Genomic DNA, 16,907 nt, shown 5'->3' with positions numbered 1-16,907 from the left:
AGCACCAAATATCGCTAGGTACGTATGCAACATAACTTATAACTTCTTTTGCCTTTGACATCCCATGATTTTCTTGGGTCCCGAGCTCATAAATTTACTCTAAACCCAGTTACATCTCACATGTGCAATATTTACTTAACCATATGGTTAAAATTTAATCCACATGTTAGGTGAGGTTTCAAAAATGCATGTCCTCATGACAACCCTCCCTCTCAAAATCCTTGCAATCGTCCTCAATTGCATTGCCAAATGCATCAAAAGCAAAATAGTGCATTGGAATTTCTACAAGGCATCATAGTTAACACAACATTGCGCATTATTGCTCAACCATTCCATATGCCCAACATATGCTGAAAATTACCAATCAATCATAACATGACATAAGACTCACAAAGAATCTTAAAAACATTGCCAGATTATCATATGACATGTCTATTTCTCATGAGCTCAACTCATCTGGCAAAACCAAACCATAGCATAGCATAACCAAGCATAAACCCTTGCTAAAAAATCAATGGCATCATAACATATGCTATTGTCCATGGAACCAGATGTAAACCATTGAAAACCAAGCATAATGTGATCATAAACTGATCACTTGTTGATCTGAGAATTGATCACAAATTTCTACAAATGTGACCCCAAACTGATCACAAACTCATTAGTAATAAACTCAGTGTGATAAACTATGTTGACAGCTGAAATTTGTGGCTTGCGTAACAATGCACTAGCCACAAGATTCTTTTTACCATCCAGCTTATTCCAAGCTCTCATGATATCCACCTCAAAGGTACTTGTCAACCAATTCGATACAAACATTTGCTTAAATTGTACCCACGTTGACAGTGCTCTACCTTGCATCAAAAGAGTGGACCACCACTGTAATGTGTTCCCTTTCAAGAAAGTGGTTGCCTTTTGAATCTTTGAGGACTCCGTGAAGTTCTCCCCTGAATAGGTTGCATCAAACTACTGAATGAAAGTCAAATCTTTCAGCCTATCTTGTACACCACTAAAGGACTCAAACTTCACTGATTTTCCACCCTCATCATAGTCTTTTGCTGCCCCTTTGGATGTCAAGTTTTCATACACAGGCTGCTCGAAAAAGGGTACATTTGCTGAATTAACATCGAATTGCTGTCCTAAATAGGCTACATCAAATTGCTGAATGAAAGTCAAAGCTTTCAGCCTATCTTGTATACCACTGAAGGACTCAAACTTCACTGCTTTTCCACGCTCATCATAGTCTTTTGCTGCCCCTTTGGATGTCAAGTTGTCATACACTAGCTATTGCAAAAAGGGTGCATTTGCCGAATTTACATCAAAACCAATGCCAAACGGAGCATTTGCATGACCAGCATTCATTCCTTGAGGCCCCATAAGCATTCTAGGGTACAGATGCAATACCAAGCATGCTACTTTGTGCCCCAACATCAAGCCAATAGTGCCATACATAGAGTTTTGCATATGTCCAGCCATACCCAAATACATTGGGCCTTCCATACCATGCATTGGTTGCTGCATACCATAGGGATTTGTGCCATATATTCCCGTATGTGGTCCTTGTCCAATCATAGCATGAAAAATCGTAATTCCACCTAAATATCCTAGCTACCCCATCATAGCATGCATACCCAGTTGTCCAAAATCCATTGAATTGACACTTCCGTGATAGCCTTGCGTTTGCATTCCTTGCCTCGTAGGTACCAACCGCTTTATTTCATTACCATCTTTGGGAGCTTCAAATGAAAGATTTGGCATTATCTTTGGTGAATCATGATGTCCTAAAGGTGTAAAGGACGTCTTCTTTTTCTTGCCTTTGCTGTCCTTCTTTGGAGCATTCAAAAGTTGGGTAAATTGAGGATCCTTTGCCAATTCAGCAAAGAGATTTACTTCTATCCTCATTCGATTCTTAAACTGGTCATCAAATTCCTCATCACTTTGCTGGTCATCAGCCTCCTTATACCCTGAAGGCCATGCATCTTGCCCAACAGCAACTTTTGCCTTTGACGTCCCGGATTTCCTCGAGTCCTGGGCTCATAAATTTACTCTAAACCCAGTTATACTTCACATGTGCAACATTCACTTAACCATGTGGTTAAAAATTAATCGACATGTTAAGTGAGGTTTCAAAAATACATGTCCTCATGACACCCTAGGTAAACTTTCCCAAGGTTACCTGCTGCATAAGAAGAAAAAACACTCCAAACTCCAAAAATGGAGTTACATGAAATGAAGCACCACTCTCTGTTAGAAGAGAGAGAGACAAAGAGAAGGATTGCAGCAACTGAGAGGAGCTGTATGCTCTCACTCTCCATTTTTCTTCATATTCCATTATCCATATTACTAAAGTGATTACAATACTCTAAGGTCTGTAAGACCATTCACACACAACCTAAAGTCACCGACTTATTTAATGTCCCACACTTGCTGATACAACTGGACACAGCTAAGACTCTGTCGGTTACACACACGAGCTTAAAGTCTCACCACTCCCCCTCAAGCTCAAGATAGCCTCTACACACCAAGTAGCTGTTAAAACTTGAGGTAGCCTCTACACACCAAGTAGCTGTTAAAAAACACTGAACTTGTCTTTAACCAAAGACTTGGTAAAGATATCAGCAACCTATTCATCAGTCTTCACATGCATAAGGTCTACTTTCCTTGCAAGAACCATCTCTCTAATAAAGTGGTAGTGTACCTCAATGTGTGTAGTCCTGGCATGATACACTCGAATTGTTACCAATAGTACACTACTAGATTGTCGCATAACAAGGTCACTAGAGCATCCACCTGTATGTCCAAATCAGCCATAAGATTAAGCAACCATGCAATCTCACATACTGCCAATGCAGCACCCCTGCACTCTGCCTCAGTGCTAGACAATACAACCGTTGGTTGCTTCCTGCTGCTCCAGCTGATCATTCCGCTTCCAAAGCCAAAAGCATAACCACTCGTAGATCTGCGATCATATGAGCATCCTGCCCAATCCGCATCTGTGTATCCAACCAGTGTCAAGGGCTTATATTTCACATAGAACAGCCCATAATCTACAGTGGACTTAACATATCTCATGATCCACCCAACAGCATTCAGGTGTGGCTTTCTGGGCTTCTGCATGAACTAACTTATAAGCCCAACTGCATAACTCAAGTCCAGTCTAGTGATAGTCAAGTAGATCAGACTACCAACCATCTGCCTATACATAGTCACATCATCAATTTCAACTCCAGTGCTAATGTCCAACTTGACATTCTAATCAAGAGGTATATCCAGTGGTTTACATTTAGCCATGCAATATTTCTTCAACATTTCCATGGCATAGTGCTTCTGCATCAGCCATAAACCATTTTCATCTTTGATCACCTCAATACCCAAGAAATACTTCAGCTCACCTAAGTCTTTCATGATAAATTCAGATTTCAGCATCTGCATAACATGTTGTATCCCCAAGTCATCATCACTTGTGATTATCAAGTCATCAATATAGATGACCAGCACTACCAAAATAGACTATGATCAGCCCTGCCAACAGTAAATCCCAAACTCTGCAAGTAATTACTGATCCTTGCATGCCAAGCTCTCGGAGCCTACTTCAACCCATACAATGTTTTTTTCAGTTTGCATATATAATGCTGAAAATCAGGGTGTATATACCCTTCAGGCTGATCCATATAAACATCCTCTGCTAAATCACCATTGAGGAAAGCATTCTTCATGTCCATCTGCTGCAATTTCCAACCTTTAGCAATAGCCAATGCGATCATTGTTCGTATGGTTGTCATCTTGGCAACAGGGCTGAATGTTTTCTCATAGTCTAACCCATAATACTGAGCATATCCTTTAGCAACCAGCTTGGCTTTGTACCTCTCTACACTGCCACCCGACTTGTATTTAATCTTGTAGACCCACTTGCAGCCAATGGTCTTCTTTCCTTCTGGCAGTGGCACAAGATCCCAAGTACTATTTTCAACCAAGGCAGATATTTCCTCATCCATAGCTATGCATCAATTTTTATCCATCACTGCTTCAACAAATGTAGCAAGCTCTTTGACCTCTGTCACCTTTGTCATATAAGCAAAATACTTTGAAGAAAAACCACTGTAAGTCAGCCTATCCACAGGATACCTGACTCTCTGCGATCGTCTAAGCTATGGTGCACTACTGGATTCCCCTCTCTCATGAGGCAGAATATACCTGTTCTGCCTAGTACCAGGCATATACACTGTCGGAATACCAAGCTCACTGTCTAGACTGTCAGCTGAGTCATAACCTGAAGTCATCCTGCCAGGTGTCATCACACCAGATATATCATCAATGACTTTTTCTTTAACTTTGATGTCCACCACATCATATCTCCCTCTCACTGACATAATGGTGTTAGTGGATGGTGAGCCAAAGCTCTTTGATCTCCCTGTCCATGGAGATACCTTCGTACCATTGACCTCAGAAACCATGGCATGCAAGAGCAAAGCATACCTATAGGAGGAACTAAGAGTGTTAGAAGGTCTCAACACTTAGCAAGCATTATGCTAAAAAGGGTTGATTTCAACTCTCAAAACCCATCCCCATGCCACACATATTGGAACTCAGTCGAATGCCCTTGAGTGAGGAAAACAAAAGGCTAAAACTAGAGCATCAAATGGAAACTCATAAGAATCTACATTAACACAAGATGAAGGTAATGAAGAAACTATAATAATTCCAGTCAACAATCTTAATCCATGGAAAAGCAAATTTGTAAAGCATTTATTGATAGGGTTATGTCATGGATGTCATCCACTATTTGAATACCATAGGGCTTGGAGGCACCATGTCTGTAAACCAGTCACCATGAGGTGTCATATGATTCAATGCCCCCGAATCAATGTACCAAATTGCATCCGCATGAGACTTTTCAGCAGCCCTGTCTTTCACATATGTCATGGCAAATAGTCTATTCCCAGAAGTATCATCTGTCTGACTAGACGATGCATAATGTCCATGCTGCTTGCTCTTTTGATTACCCTGCTTCTTCCAACAATCCTTGGCAATATGACCATACTTTCCATAGTAGTGACAATCCTTATCCTTATTAGGATTGTCAGATGGATGCTGCTGCTGCCAGGAGCCTCTGCCTCTAGGGCTAGATCTCCCCCTGTCTCTAAAATTTCCACCTCCTTGTGCATTTGAACCATGTTGGTTATTATGAACATAGGATACATTTTGTTGGCCTCCTCTGCCAGAACCATAACCTCTACCACAACTGCTACAGCCGTGTTGATTCAAATAAAATACAGCATCCTTGTTCTTGGAGCTGCTAGAACCTGTAACCAATCCAAGTTTAACCTCTTCATGAATAAGCAATGCAACCAACTCATTGAAATCTGGCATTTCAGCCCGCACAGAGATGGAAGTATCAAATGACTTATATTCAGATCCCAAACCATTTAATGTCACTGCAACTATGTCTTCATCCTCAACATGTGTGCCAATGGATACCAACTAATCTGCAATAGTCTTAATCTATGTGACATAATTCTGTATAGATTTGCCTTTTTTCTCCATGTTGTTGAATTTTCGCTTTAACAGTAACTTCCTGGCATCAATATGTTCCATGCATCTGTTGGTGACTTGCAGTTCATGATCTGCATTACCATAGCATACGAGATACACAAAGATAACCAGTGTAGCACCCTTCGAGCTCTTTCCAACCAAGCTCGGTGCGCTCGTCTTTGATCAGCTATAGAATTTCTCTCTGGAATTTCAGGTTTAGCTTCAACACATGTCACCAAGTCCCAATATCCTTTTCCTATCAGGAAATTCTCCATACGAAACTTGCGTATGGCATAATTATTGCTATCAAGCTTTTCTCCCACTATCTGGGTTATATTGTCGGTTATGTCTGCATTTGCCATGTTGCAAACAATGCCTGACTACCTGCAAGCCAACAAGTCTAACTGACTAACTGCAGTCTTTGACTGTTTATGACAGTTTTCTGCAACAAATTAACTGATGAAACCAAAGTATTTCAGTCCCTTAACATCTCAAAACATCCACAACATGTGGTATAACCCATAGGTATATCAAAAAATACATAAGCCATGTAGGTGTTTTAACTCTGTCTCATGCAACCTTACTGTCAGAGTACATAAATACAGTCTAAAATCTATAAACTGTCAGTGACCAGCAGCTGATTCACAACTAAAAATGATATGTATACATGTCATACATCTCCAAAACTTCATAGACATCTACTACTACATATAGCAGTCCAAATATGACCATACAGGCACAAATCAGTGCATAACCAGTAAGTACAAGTGTCAAAACTCCTGTTCACAGATTGCAGTCAATAAATATTCAGCAAAGCAAGGTTTATCCAGCTCCAAAATGTCTTCAAATCAGTTCATACATTTGCTTCAGTGTGTCGGGGTCAATACATGCTATACATACAACCATAGACACTCTGTCTTCAAGAAGCAATGTCTTATAAGTGCTCAATGGAGTCTTGGTGCACTCCCAAACAAGCCACAAACAATGCTTGAGCAATGGCAAACTCAATGTCCGAATGCATACCTTTCGAGAACCAATGGCAGGCTGCTTCTCTTCTCAGATACTCTAGCCTTCAAGTTCTTCGGGTTTTCTTCACCACCTCCTGCTCCAGCAAGCCCATTCAAGATGGCTTTGATACCATGTTAGAAGAGAGAGAGATAGAGAGAAGGGTTGGAGCAACTGAGAGGAGCCGTATGCTCTTACTCTCCATTTTTCTTCATATTCCATTACCCATATTACTAAAGTGATTACAACACTCTGTAAGACCATTCACACACAGCCTAAAGTCACCGACTTATTTAATGTCCCACACTTGCTAATACAACTGGACACAGCTAAGACTCTATCGGTCACATACACAAGCTTGAAGTCTCAACACTCTCAACAAGCCACGATTGTAACAAACCATCATGAGTATACAACAAGGCATCTATCACATCCCTTTTAGTGATATACATGTCTTCCACTGTCAAAGTATATGGATCTGAAGATGCAACTAGTAAATCAATATCTTTTATCTTCTTCTATCTCCTCAATAGCAACATTAGATATCACATTTTCCTTTTTTGTTTCTTCAAGGGTAGAGCTGCCATCCTTCTCATTATTTTTGTCTTTCGCATTATTCTGCTTCTTGCGTTCTTGCTTCTTTTTATAATACCTACAATCGGGCTTTTTATACCCTTTGCATCCACATTGATAGCAAGTGACATCTTGTTGTTTGTCCTTGCTTTTGTTGCAATTTTTATTCTTATTTGCAGCATTTGAGCTCTTTTCAAATCTTCCTCTTACATTGCAAGCTGATCCACTATTTTCCCCACTTGCCTTGCATCTAATCTCCTCATTGAGAATAGAACCATGCACACCATCAAATGTCAAGTTGGGGTTGTTGCTCAATGAAACAATCAATGCTTCCCATGAATCTAGCAAATTCATGACCAAGAAGATAGCCTTCAGCTTAGGATCAAAAGCCGGCAAACCTGAATCCTATAACTAACTCAAAATACCAGTGAATACATTTAAACGCTCTGAGGCGGGCTTAGACTCATCAAGCTTGAAGTTGACTAACTTTGGCATGAGATGGACCTAATTGACACGAGTTGTATTCTCATACGTAGCCTCGAGTTTCTCCCAAACTGCATAAGCAGTGGTGAGTCCCCTGATATCAACCAAGATATCATCTAACTGCCATTTTGATGTGAGTATTGGCTTTCTTATTCATTTTAGCCCAATCCTCATCTGACAAAACAATAGGCTTATGTTCTGCCAAAGCATCATCACAATCCTTCAGAAAAAGTATACCTTGCATACGACCTTTCCAAATATCAAAGCCATTGCCATCAAATTTGCAAATCTCAAAAATATTCTTTGTGTCAGATGTAGATGCACTTTCAGAAATAAAAAACTGCAATAAAATGCTGAATACTTTCAGCCAATAGCAAGGTTGCTGAATATAGCAATAGGTACGCAAACTTGAATTTCCAAAAGTGCCCAAGAAGCAAATATTTAGCTGCAATTTCAGTCCCACGAGCTGATTACAGCATGTACGTGAGCTAAATCTGATACATATGCATAAAAGATAGCTCCCACTTCAATAATACATCACCATAACGCTCAAATGCAATAACCCAAGTGCTGTATGTACCACAAATCTTCACAAATCTGAGCCTTGTGCTTATGCGCGTGAACCCCCATCAATGAGCAGCGGCCTGCTTGCAGGAAATAATAAAAACAAATTACGAAAAATGCCAGAGATGTACTATCGTGACCAACGTGATGGTCACCACCTGGTCACACTGGCTGCTGCTGGTCACCGCCTCCTGCAGTCGAACATGACACTGGTCGCCATCTAAAGTCAAACGTGACAAGCACTGTCCAAAGTGATGCTGCTGGCTGCTCATGACCTGTGCCTGCTGCTGCTGGTCAAACTGACCACCAACTGGTCTGGACAGCCTGTCGCCTGCACACAGAAGTGACGACTTGCCTGTCTCCTCACGTATGCACGTAGAGACTGACCCATGCCACAGCTCTGACACCAGTTTGAAGGGCGAGCAAAAGTACTCAAGTAGTGTGCGCGCCAAAGGAGGTGTATTCAACAGTAGAGAGTGTGCAGAGAGAGTGGAGACTCGAGATGGGTGTGTACCAATGTGGTACACACAAAGAATAAAAGAATGTATTTATACTTAGGGTACCGTACACTTACACCCCCACAAGGGTGTGTTCACATGTGCAAGTAAATATATACACGGGAGTAGCGAAAGGGCCTTTACACCCAACACAAACATGGCAAAACACCCAACACAAACACGGCAAAATGTGCATGGACATGGCACTAACATAAGAAAATGGGTGCCTCCAATATGGAGCTGGACACGTGACTCCCAACTATTCCAATGTTCAGTCCTCAGTAACCTTACTCTCTTATATATAGTACATCCAGGAGCTGCATTGTATTCAACATTCTTCATCAGTTTAACATTCAGTACATCACCTTCTTTCTCATCAACACTTTGAGCATTCAATTTGGTTCATCCTATGCTTCTATATGCATTCTAACAAAAGCCAAAGGTGGAAGATCATTAGCAAATAGAGTGCATCCAGAAGGGCAGATGAAGACGGGCAATCGAGCAGTAATAACACCCCTGCACATCCACTCTTTCAGCTCACCAGTGACAATGTAGCTGTGAGCACATGTTTCCACCCATTTTTAAGGGTCATTGTAGCCCTTTGAGCATTCATATGTCTTTTTTGAGGTTAAGGGTTAAGAAAAGTACAATACTTTGACTTCAAACCATGTCTCTTTCCAAAAAATCAGCCTAGAGAAACAACATGTGTCTTCATCAAGTGCATGAAAAGCAACCATGCTGCAAACATCTAATCCACTGCCAAACACAAAATTAGTTACTATCCTAAACGATTTATTCTTGTAACACAAGGTTGAATGGTGCAAAAACTCTTGATAGTACAAGCAGATACCTACCAGATCATCCCGAATATGCCTTTTTGCATCCTGATAGGCTCCTAACATTTTGTCATAAACTCTTAATTTACGTTCTGAGGACATAGAAGAACCAACCAGGCCTTTCTCCAACTGCTGTGCTGTTCAAACACGTGAAAGAAGAAAGATTTATCATAGAAGCAAGCATCAATTAATAGGACAAGGACTTAAAGTTACCTTTCACTATGCATGCCCGTATCTTGGCATTATGTATGGGAAACTTGCGACCGAGCCATTCTAATTCTGTCATTGTAATTGCTTGTCGAGACTTTGCTTCAGCCATTACAACCTAAATCATTGTGCTAAAAACAAGTAAGGACAAACAGAAAACTGCTATACCTCATTCTTTTATCTCACAACCCCCATTAAGTAGCTGCATCCTCACCTCCAATTTAGCTTGAAGCATGTTGAGTGCAGGATCTTCTTGTGTGCTTAAATCCAGCACTTCAGATCCAGCCATGTCAGAAAGGCCCATCTTATATAAACAATAACGAATGTTTGGCTCTAATTCATCATCCACTCTCTGCCGGCATAGCACTTGATTTTCAACACTTCCAAACTTGCCAAGCTCCTCATAGATAGCCCTTAACACCTCCCAAAGAATTAGACAGAAAATCAGTATGCAAGAAAACATGATGAATCTAATCTCCAGCAAAATTTCTGTGACTGCAAACCTTGCATTTTTGAAGTGTTTTAAAGCAATATCCCAGTTTTTTTCACGCTCCACCAAATAGCATGCTTTCATATTCAATGCATAGGCCTGTTTACCAACCAAGAAATGTCAATTTCTATCCTCCACCAAAATTTGGATGAGGCCTCATCTTTTCAAGAGGTTTACCATGAACAGGCATGCAGGAAAACAGTATGTCATGCAAAGTATTGGTCAACAGACAAACAGCATGCTTTTCAGGGACAAAAAGACCTGAAATAGCCAATTGAGTAGAATTTTTATGAGAAAGACCTTCAGGCACACATGGAGTTTCAAGTTCGAGTTGGGTCCCAATCCAGAACTGAGTGTCAATTGTAGGCTTTAGAGTTATAGCTTGTTTGCATATCAACAGCATCAAAATCTAATCTAATTGCAAACTCGCCACTAAAAAGACAACTAAAAGGTGCTGGTGCTCATCCATACAAAGGACTAAGCAGTTATTTTCAACTCTTTAAATTCCAGATCACTTCATGACAATAATAAGATGACCCTCTTTTTCCCAACATACAAAAACTATCCAAGTATTTTCTTCACATGCATTGCCATACCGTTGCCTCCAAAGAGGTTCTTGGATCTGCTTTCTCAGCACAGGCATGAGAAAATAACTCTGCCCATTTCACTGCTTTTGACAGTCTTCCCACTAAATGATAGCGCTCACATGCATTAATTCCATCACCTTTCTGCTTGATAGCCATGGCATAAGCCCAAGCTCTCTCTGCTAGGTACAGAATAATGTGTAGAAACCTGGAACAACAATAACAAATCAGATGTGGAAAAGATTTGAAGTTGGAATATCAAAGTCAGCATGTCTAAGAACTGTGATAAAAACTATCCCCACCACTATAATTATTAAATCACAAGAAGCAGTGATAACTGTGACTCATTTCATTAGCAAAGAAATGAATGCCAAAAATTCTTAGCCTCATTGTAGAAAACTGGGATTATTTATTCAAAAATCAGCTAATCAAAATGATTCCTGGCTAACCGAACAGAGAATATCCTAAGCTTCTTTCGTACTGATTAGTTCACACACAGATTGGCACACCCTAAGCCCAGCAGCATATACTAGGTTGACTCACAACAGGATTAGAATGCATATAAGCTGAAGGGCCTCTGTGGTGCCTAGATGATCCTGGAAAATGTACAATATGCCTGACATCTACAAATCCTTGGTTCCCCCACCTGTTCTGGGTAAGACATTTGATCTATTTCAAAGACAAATGTTGTAGCAATTTCAGTATAATCTTGTTTCGTTCACAGGATTGACATAGTAATGCCAAGACATAAGAATAAAAGAACTTTCAAATGCAGGTTAATTCTGTCTCCTCTCCTTTCTTCCACTTCAACTTCTCACAACCTCTTACAAAGCTTCTCATCCTACATACGATATTAAAAACAACATTCACATTATACTACTGCCATCAATGCAATCACTATCCACTTTACAGTAAACAATGGCATAGCAATCATGCATTTAACATTAAAGATCAGTACCTAACAATGGTTACAGTTTCCACCATAACTTGTATAATGCAGGATTCACATTATACTACTGGCATAAATGCAATTACTATCCACTCTGCGATATATAATAGCATAGCAGTCATGCATTTAACATTAAAGATCAGTACCTGACATTGGTTACAGTTTCCACCATAATTTGTCTTTTGTTGTACTTCATTCGACCGTGTGTAAACTTTAAAGACTTGTATAGCCTTCGCAATCGAGCAGTGCAATACCGCCTAACACATGCACCAAAAGATAAGGTGATTATGATGACAGAAATCTCAGAGACTGTATTTCTCTCTGTCGTAAATGTTAAAAACCTTACCGATATCGTGTGTAATCATGGTGTCTCACTCCATGCTCACCTTGTGCAGTTTTGATAAGCTGCAGCACTGTTTAGAAAGCAAGATCAGGAAGAATGAGTAGAATACTATTATTTGCACCACTCTTGATACTATATAAGTAATGGCAAAACACCCTCAACTTTGCATTTGAAGAAGAGTACAAAGGATGCTATTAGATTGAAGTTTAGAGCAACTAACAGCACACTTCAACATTCATGGTAAGTTTCATAAATTCTTGGTGGTAGATAAACTTGGAGATGGAGTCCGTAAACTAACTAGAGGCTAAGCTGGCCTATGAGACAAACCACTACAAAGAGTCCATGTCTCAAGTACCATGTAAAAACAAAAAGAAACTAAATCCAGTTGAATCCATCCCATGTCTAGTCCCTATCTAGCATGCTATAAGAGTACAATCATGATAAGTGAGTGATCAATCTCTAACTCCATTCAATGGGTGTATAGAATCTAATATATCTACTCTGCCCTATCATAGGCTCTTTGATCTCTCCTCCAAAGTTATATCATGTCATGCCTGACTCTTAAGTAATCTATGTTTGGTGTGGTGGCATCTATCCGGTGTTGATGGCAAGGTCAACGCGTATAGATATTGATGTGACAAACCGCCTAGTTAGATGGGTCCACACCTCTACACTTAGCATGTATGTGATCATTATGACCCTAACATGGCCACTGACTCATCACTTATTGTATTGGTTACTTGCATCCACCTACAACTAAAATAGTTATAGCACCTCGAGTACAAAGGTGCTACTATGGCAGCATGTGTGGTGGTATGGTTGCAACAGTTATTGGGTGATTTGGATCATTCATTGTGATAGCATAAGCAGCATATAGTTGGCTAGGAACCCTATGTTCCATGCCAAGACAAAACACATTGAGATGCATTATCATTTTGTAAGAGAGAATATATTTGTAAGCGAGATCAACTTGGTGTATGTCGGCAAGCGAGATCAAGTAGCTAGCATTTTCACAAAGCATTGGGTATAAAGAACTTTCGACGTTTTGAAGCTTACTTGGAGTTGCAAAGATGTAGTTGAGCTTGAGAAGGAGTGTTGAGATGGCAAGCTCAACACATGCAAACATTGATGATGGACTACCTAGTTAGATGGGTTCACACATCTACACTTAGCACATTGATGGTCATTATGACCCTCATATGGCCATTGACTCATCACTTACTATATTTGTTTGGTTATATCTACCTATATTGGCATAGTTATAACATCAATTGATAGTCAGATATGCGCTTTTTGACTTAGTAGGCTACTTTCCTTTACGTTGCATAAACATTGTATTATGAGAGGAAGAAGAAAGACAAACCAACAAGAAAATGTTTTAGCCTCCATCTCTCTTCTTGTGTTCTTGTGACTGAGCTTCTCCCCGCATGTATTATGTGTGTTTAGCAAAACAATTCAAGTCCCCCCACCACGCAATGACACTCGGGTCATCTAGGTCTCTTGGCTTTGATATCCAAGCTTTCTATACAACGGGCTTTCACTATGAAGTGCATGAAATGCAAGGAGGAGGGGGAATCACGTGCGCTAGTAAGCCTTAAGAAGTTGGTCATCTATGGCCAAGATATCGAGCTCTGCATCTGTAAAAGCCCCTCTAAATGCCTTCGAAGCTCTAAGGAAAAGACAAACATCTCTAATTAGAGTAATCAAACACTCCACTAAGCAAGCTGAAATCCTCTCTGAATAAGCACTTATATCTCCACTCATTCTCGTAACATACACATTGACACATCACATCCTCTCCTCCTGTCTTCAGACGCACCTACCTCCAACCTCATCCCCCACTCACCTCAGATCCAAAATTCAACCTATGAGCACAAGGAGATGTGTAGCAAATAAGGCAGCTCAAGGTAAAGACTCAATGTAATATTGAGGGATTGCAGACGAGGTGGCACAATCCCTAGGAGAGTTGAATAGGATTTTGTTGAGAGAAGGTGCTTCAAGGGAGGCAACAATGTTAGGAGGAGACAGCTTTGCGCCTTGACCATCCAACTATTACTAAAAGACTCTCCAAAAGATCATATCCTTCAAACCCAAAAGCTACATTTGTGGGCAGCCTTAGCAAAAATAGAGGACAGGAGGACAAAACTCTCTTTCCAAAGCTCAATTGCCTTCTAGGTGCAGAAATGGGAAACAACAATTGGAGCTTACACAATAGCATCCAATCACCCTATAGTCAATGGCCTAGAAGGCACTAGCAAAGATGATCAGCAAAAGACTTTGTCCCCTCCTTCTAGACATCATTCACAAGACTCTCATAGGTTTTGTCTATGATAGTGTGCAACAAAAGAGGAACACAAACACGGAGAGAAAAGAAGAAGAGAGAAGACAGCAGGAATGAAAGAGAAATTTACATTGAACTCGGAAAGAATGATGAATACAATGATAGACTGATTAGTCCCTACACACAACCCAAAGCATCAATGAGGGCACCCGATCAGGCTGAAAGATCATGACAGCACCGGAGACAGAGACAGAGATGGTGACAATAATGGGGACAGTATGCAGCCAGCAGCCCCTGCAAGAGACAGAGGAGAATGCCAAAGTTGGAGTGTGCACAAGCAGAAGAGAAAGAAAAATAATCTGGCCAAAGTGGAGAATGGCAATATATACCAAAATGCCCCTAAATTGGCTGACCAGCCAGCAATGCCACTTAATTTGGCAGTCTGCCAGCCAAATTTGGCTGGCCAGCACCAATACAGGCCGAAAATGCTGGCATGGCCAGCAATACATGCCGACAGGAACACGTGGGGTAGATTGCAGCCAAGTGAGGCAGCACAAGCTGACAGGTGCCTGGCAAAACCAAGAAATGCACGCTGACAAAGGAAATGCACACTAATCTAAGTGGAAGTGACAGTCAGATCTCCAATGTCTCCGTCAAAGTCTGACAAAGATCACAACTAGGAGATGACAAACTGACTAAAATGGTAGGCTAACACCCCTCTCAGATACTTGGAGTGTTTCAAGACCCAACAATCTCATATGATGAAGTATAGAAGCCTGTGGAAGACGCTTCATGAAGAGATCGGCTACATAGGACAAGAGATGGTTTTGCAATTGCCAATCAGTCAAGTAAAAAGAAAATTAGCACCAATAATTGGTCCCAAAAGGTGCACACATTGCCAAAATGGCCAAGCCTACAAAATAGTGGGTCACTCAATGAAAAGAACGGCAAAAGATCCCTTGAGAGCTGATGTGATGAGATCAGAGCCTCATCAAGTGAAAAGAATGTTCAAAAACGCCTCCCTTGCTGAGAATGTGGCAGTCATGAACAGTTTGGCACCTCGCTTTTTGGCCAGGGATGAATCTAGCAGCCTCTTGATCATTTTCAGCTTTTGCATAAATGCTTCCCAGCTTTGTTTAGTTTCAACTTTATCCACTGAGTTTTGAGGCTTTAATGTGCCATTTTAGATTTAATTCTGCAAACAACTGCAGACCCAATGAGATTAGATATATAAAGTAGCTGACCTCTGCAAACTTGAGACCCAAAGCACTTGTGTCCAGCCCATAATATCAAACTCCGAGAATGTAGGACAAAATACTTTTTAAACTTAAGCTACATATTTCACCTTCATCATCTTGAATAGTCCAATCATTTAATTCATTAATCTGATCCATGATCCGCATCCAACTGCTGACTCCATTCCTAGTATTCGGAATATCATGTACTCTCGTTCATCCAATAGTATCAAATGCTAATGTCCAATTACTCAGAATCTAGGCCCTTCAAAATCAATCTGTACCCTTTCTAGGAATGGAATTCTTGAGTCTCTGTTTCAGAAGTATGCTCTGTCTCATATTCCATCATACACAGATGTGGTCTATTTCATTCCCTCATTTAAGAAAAAGGTCTGCGCACAAGGATGTGTCCATCATGTCCCACATATAAAATGTGTCCCTCACCTCCAGGCTCCAACAAAAGAATTTGAACATTATAACCCATCCAAAGACCAGCATCCAAAGTAGTAAATCCATATTATCACAACTAGTAATCAATTGTCCATATTGCAACACCAACTACCTAATATGTGGATTTATACTTCTTCCTTGAATTAATGGGTCATGACAAATTGTACACAATCACAGATTCACAATCTAGAAAAGCAAGCAATAGGATGAGACCCAAAAAGAAAAACTTCAGTAGTACTACAAAGCATATGCTATAACTGGCAAAGTCCTCAGCATGCATGTGCATGTTCAAGGAAGAACCAGCTCTCAAAATCTTAAACATCTCTTGAAAACCCACAGTAAATCTATGGAAAGTTAGGGGTAGCTGTAGCAAAAAGGCCTAATTCGATGGCAGGAATGAACAAAAGCCATTCAGAAATTATCAAAAGTGAAGTTGTGTGTGTAAGATTGAGGGGCTGAGAAAGGCAGACTGAGCTCACGAAAGAAATATAGAGAAAAACACAATTTGCATGTTGCATTTAAGGCAAGTTTACCCAGATAAAAGTAGAATCAAATCTGAAATGAAATTGCCACCTTGCACCTTCTAGAGGACAAAATTCTCAAACAGTCTGAAAGGACAAAAAAATGAATATCTCAAAAGAACCAAGTCTTCTGCACAGCTTGCTATGCATAAACCCTTCTCTAGAAATAACTATCCTCTTTCATAGACTGGTCATTGTTTGTTCACGAAACCTCGCAACTATAAAGAATACTCCGAATTAACAAATTCTCATAACTCCAAATTAACAAACAGACACAAGGCCTTTAGCAGTGTGAGAGGCAACAGGATGCAAGCACCATACCACAAAAATATCCATGCAGAATGTGCACTTCTACAC

At 40.4% G+C, this 16,907-nt stretch overlaps 1 protein-coding gene across 4 annotated transcripts in view; it reads right to left on the bottom strand.

Annotated features, from left to right (window-relative positions):
- LOC148012047 (signal recognition particle-related / SRP-like protein) overlaps nucleotides 1–16,907 on the bottom strand; it is a 144,184-nt gene that overhangs the window by 64,653 nt on the left and 62,624 nt on the right. For all 4 annotated transcript variants that reach the window (XM_087669455.1, XM_087669456.1, XM_087669458.1 and 1 more), the window contains 7 exons: nucleotides 12,067–12,133; nucleotides 11,867–11,977; nucleotides 10,784–10,979; nucleotides 10,201–10,286; nucleotides 9,912–10,110; nucleotides 9,704–9,815; nucleotides 9,509–9,627 (listed from right to left, as the gene is read on the bottom strand). In XM_087669455.1, coding sequence (XP_087525581.1) covers nucleotides 9,509–9,627; nucleotides 9,704–9,815; nucleotides 9,912–10,110; nucleotides 10,201–10,286; nucleotides 10,784–10,979; nucleotides 11,867–11,977; nucleotides 12,067–12,133 — 890 coding nt within the window. The remainder of the gene's footprint in view (nucleotides 1–9,508; nucleotides 9,628–9,703; nucleotides 9,816–9,911; nucleotides 10,111–10,200; nucleotides 10,287–10,783; nucleotides 10,980–11,866; nucleotides 11,978–12,066; nucleotides 12,134–16,907) is intronic.

The sequence above is a fragment of the Lygodium microphyllum genome, chromosome 27, assembly GCF_053477565.2.
Source record: "Lygodium microphyllum isolate KBCC chromosome 27, Lygodium_microphyllum_v1.1.10, whole genome shotgun sequence".
Lineage (NCBI taxonomy): Eukaryota > Viridiplantae > Streptophyta > Polypodiopsida > Schizaeales > Lygodiaceae > Lygodium > Lygodium microphyllum.
This window is presented reverse-complemented; position numbering and strand designations above follow the sequence as displayed.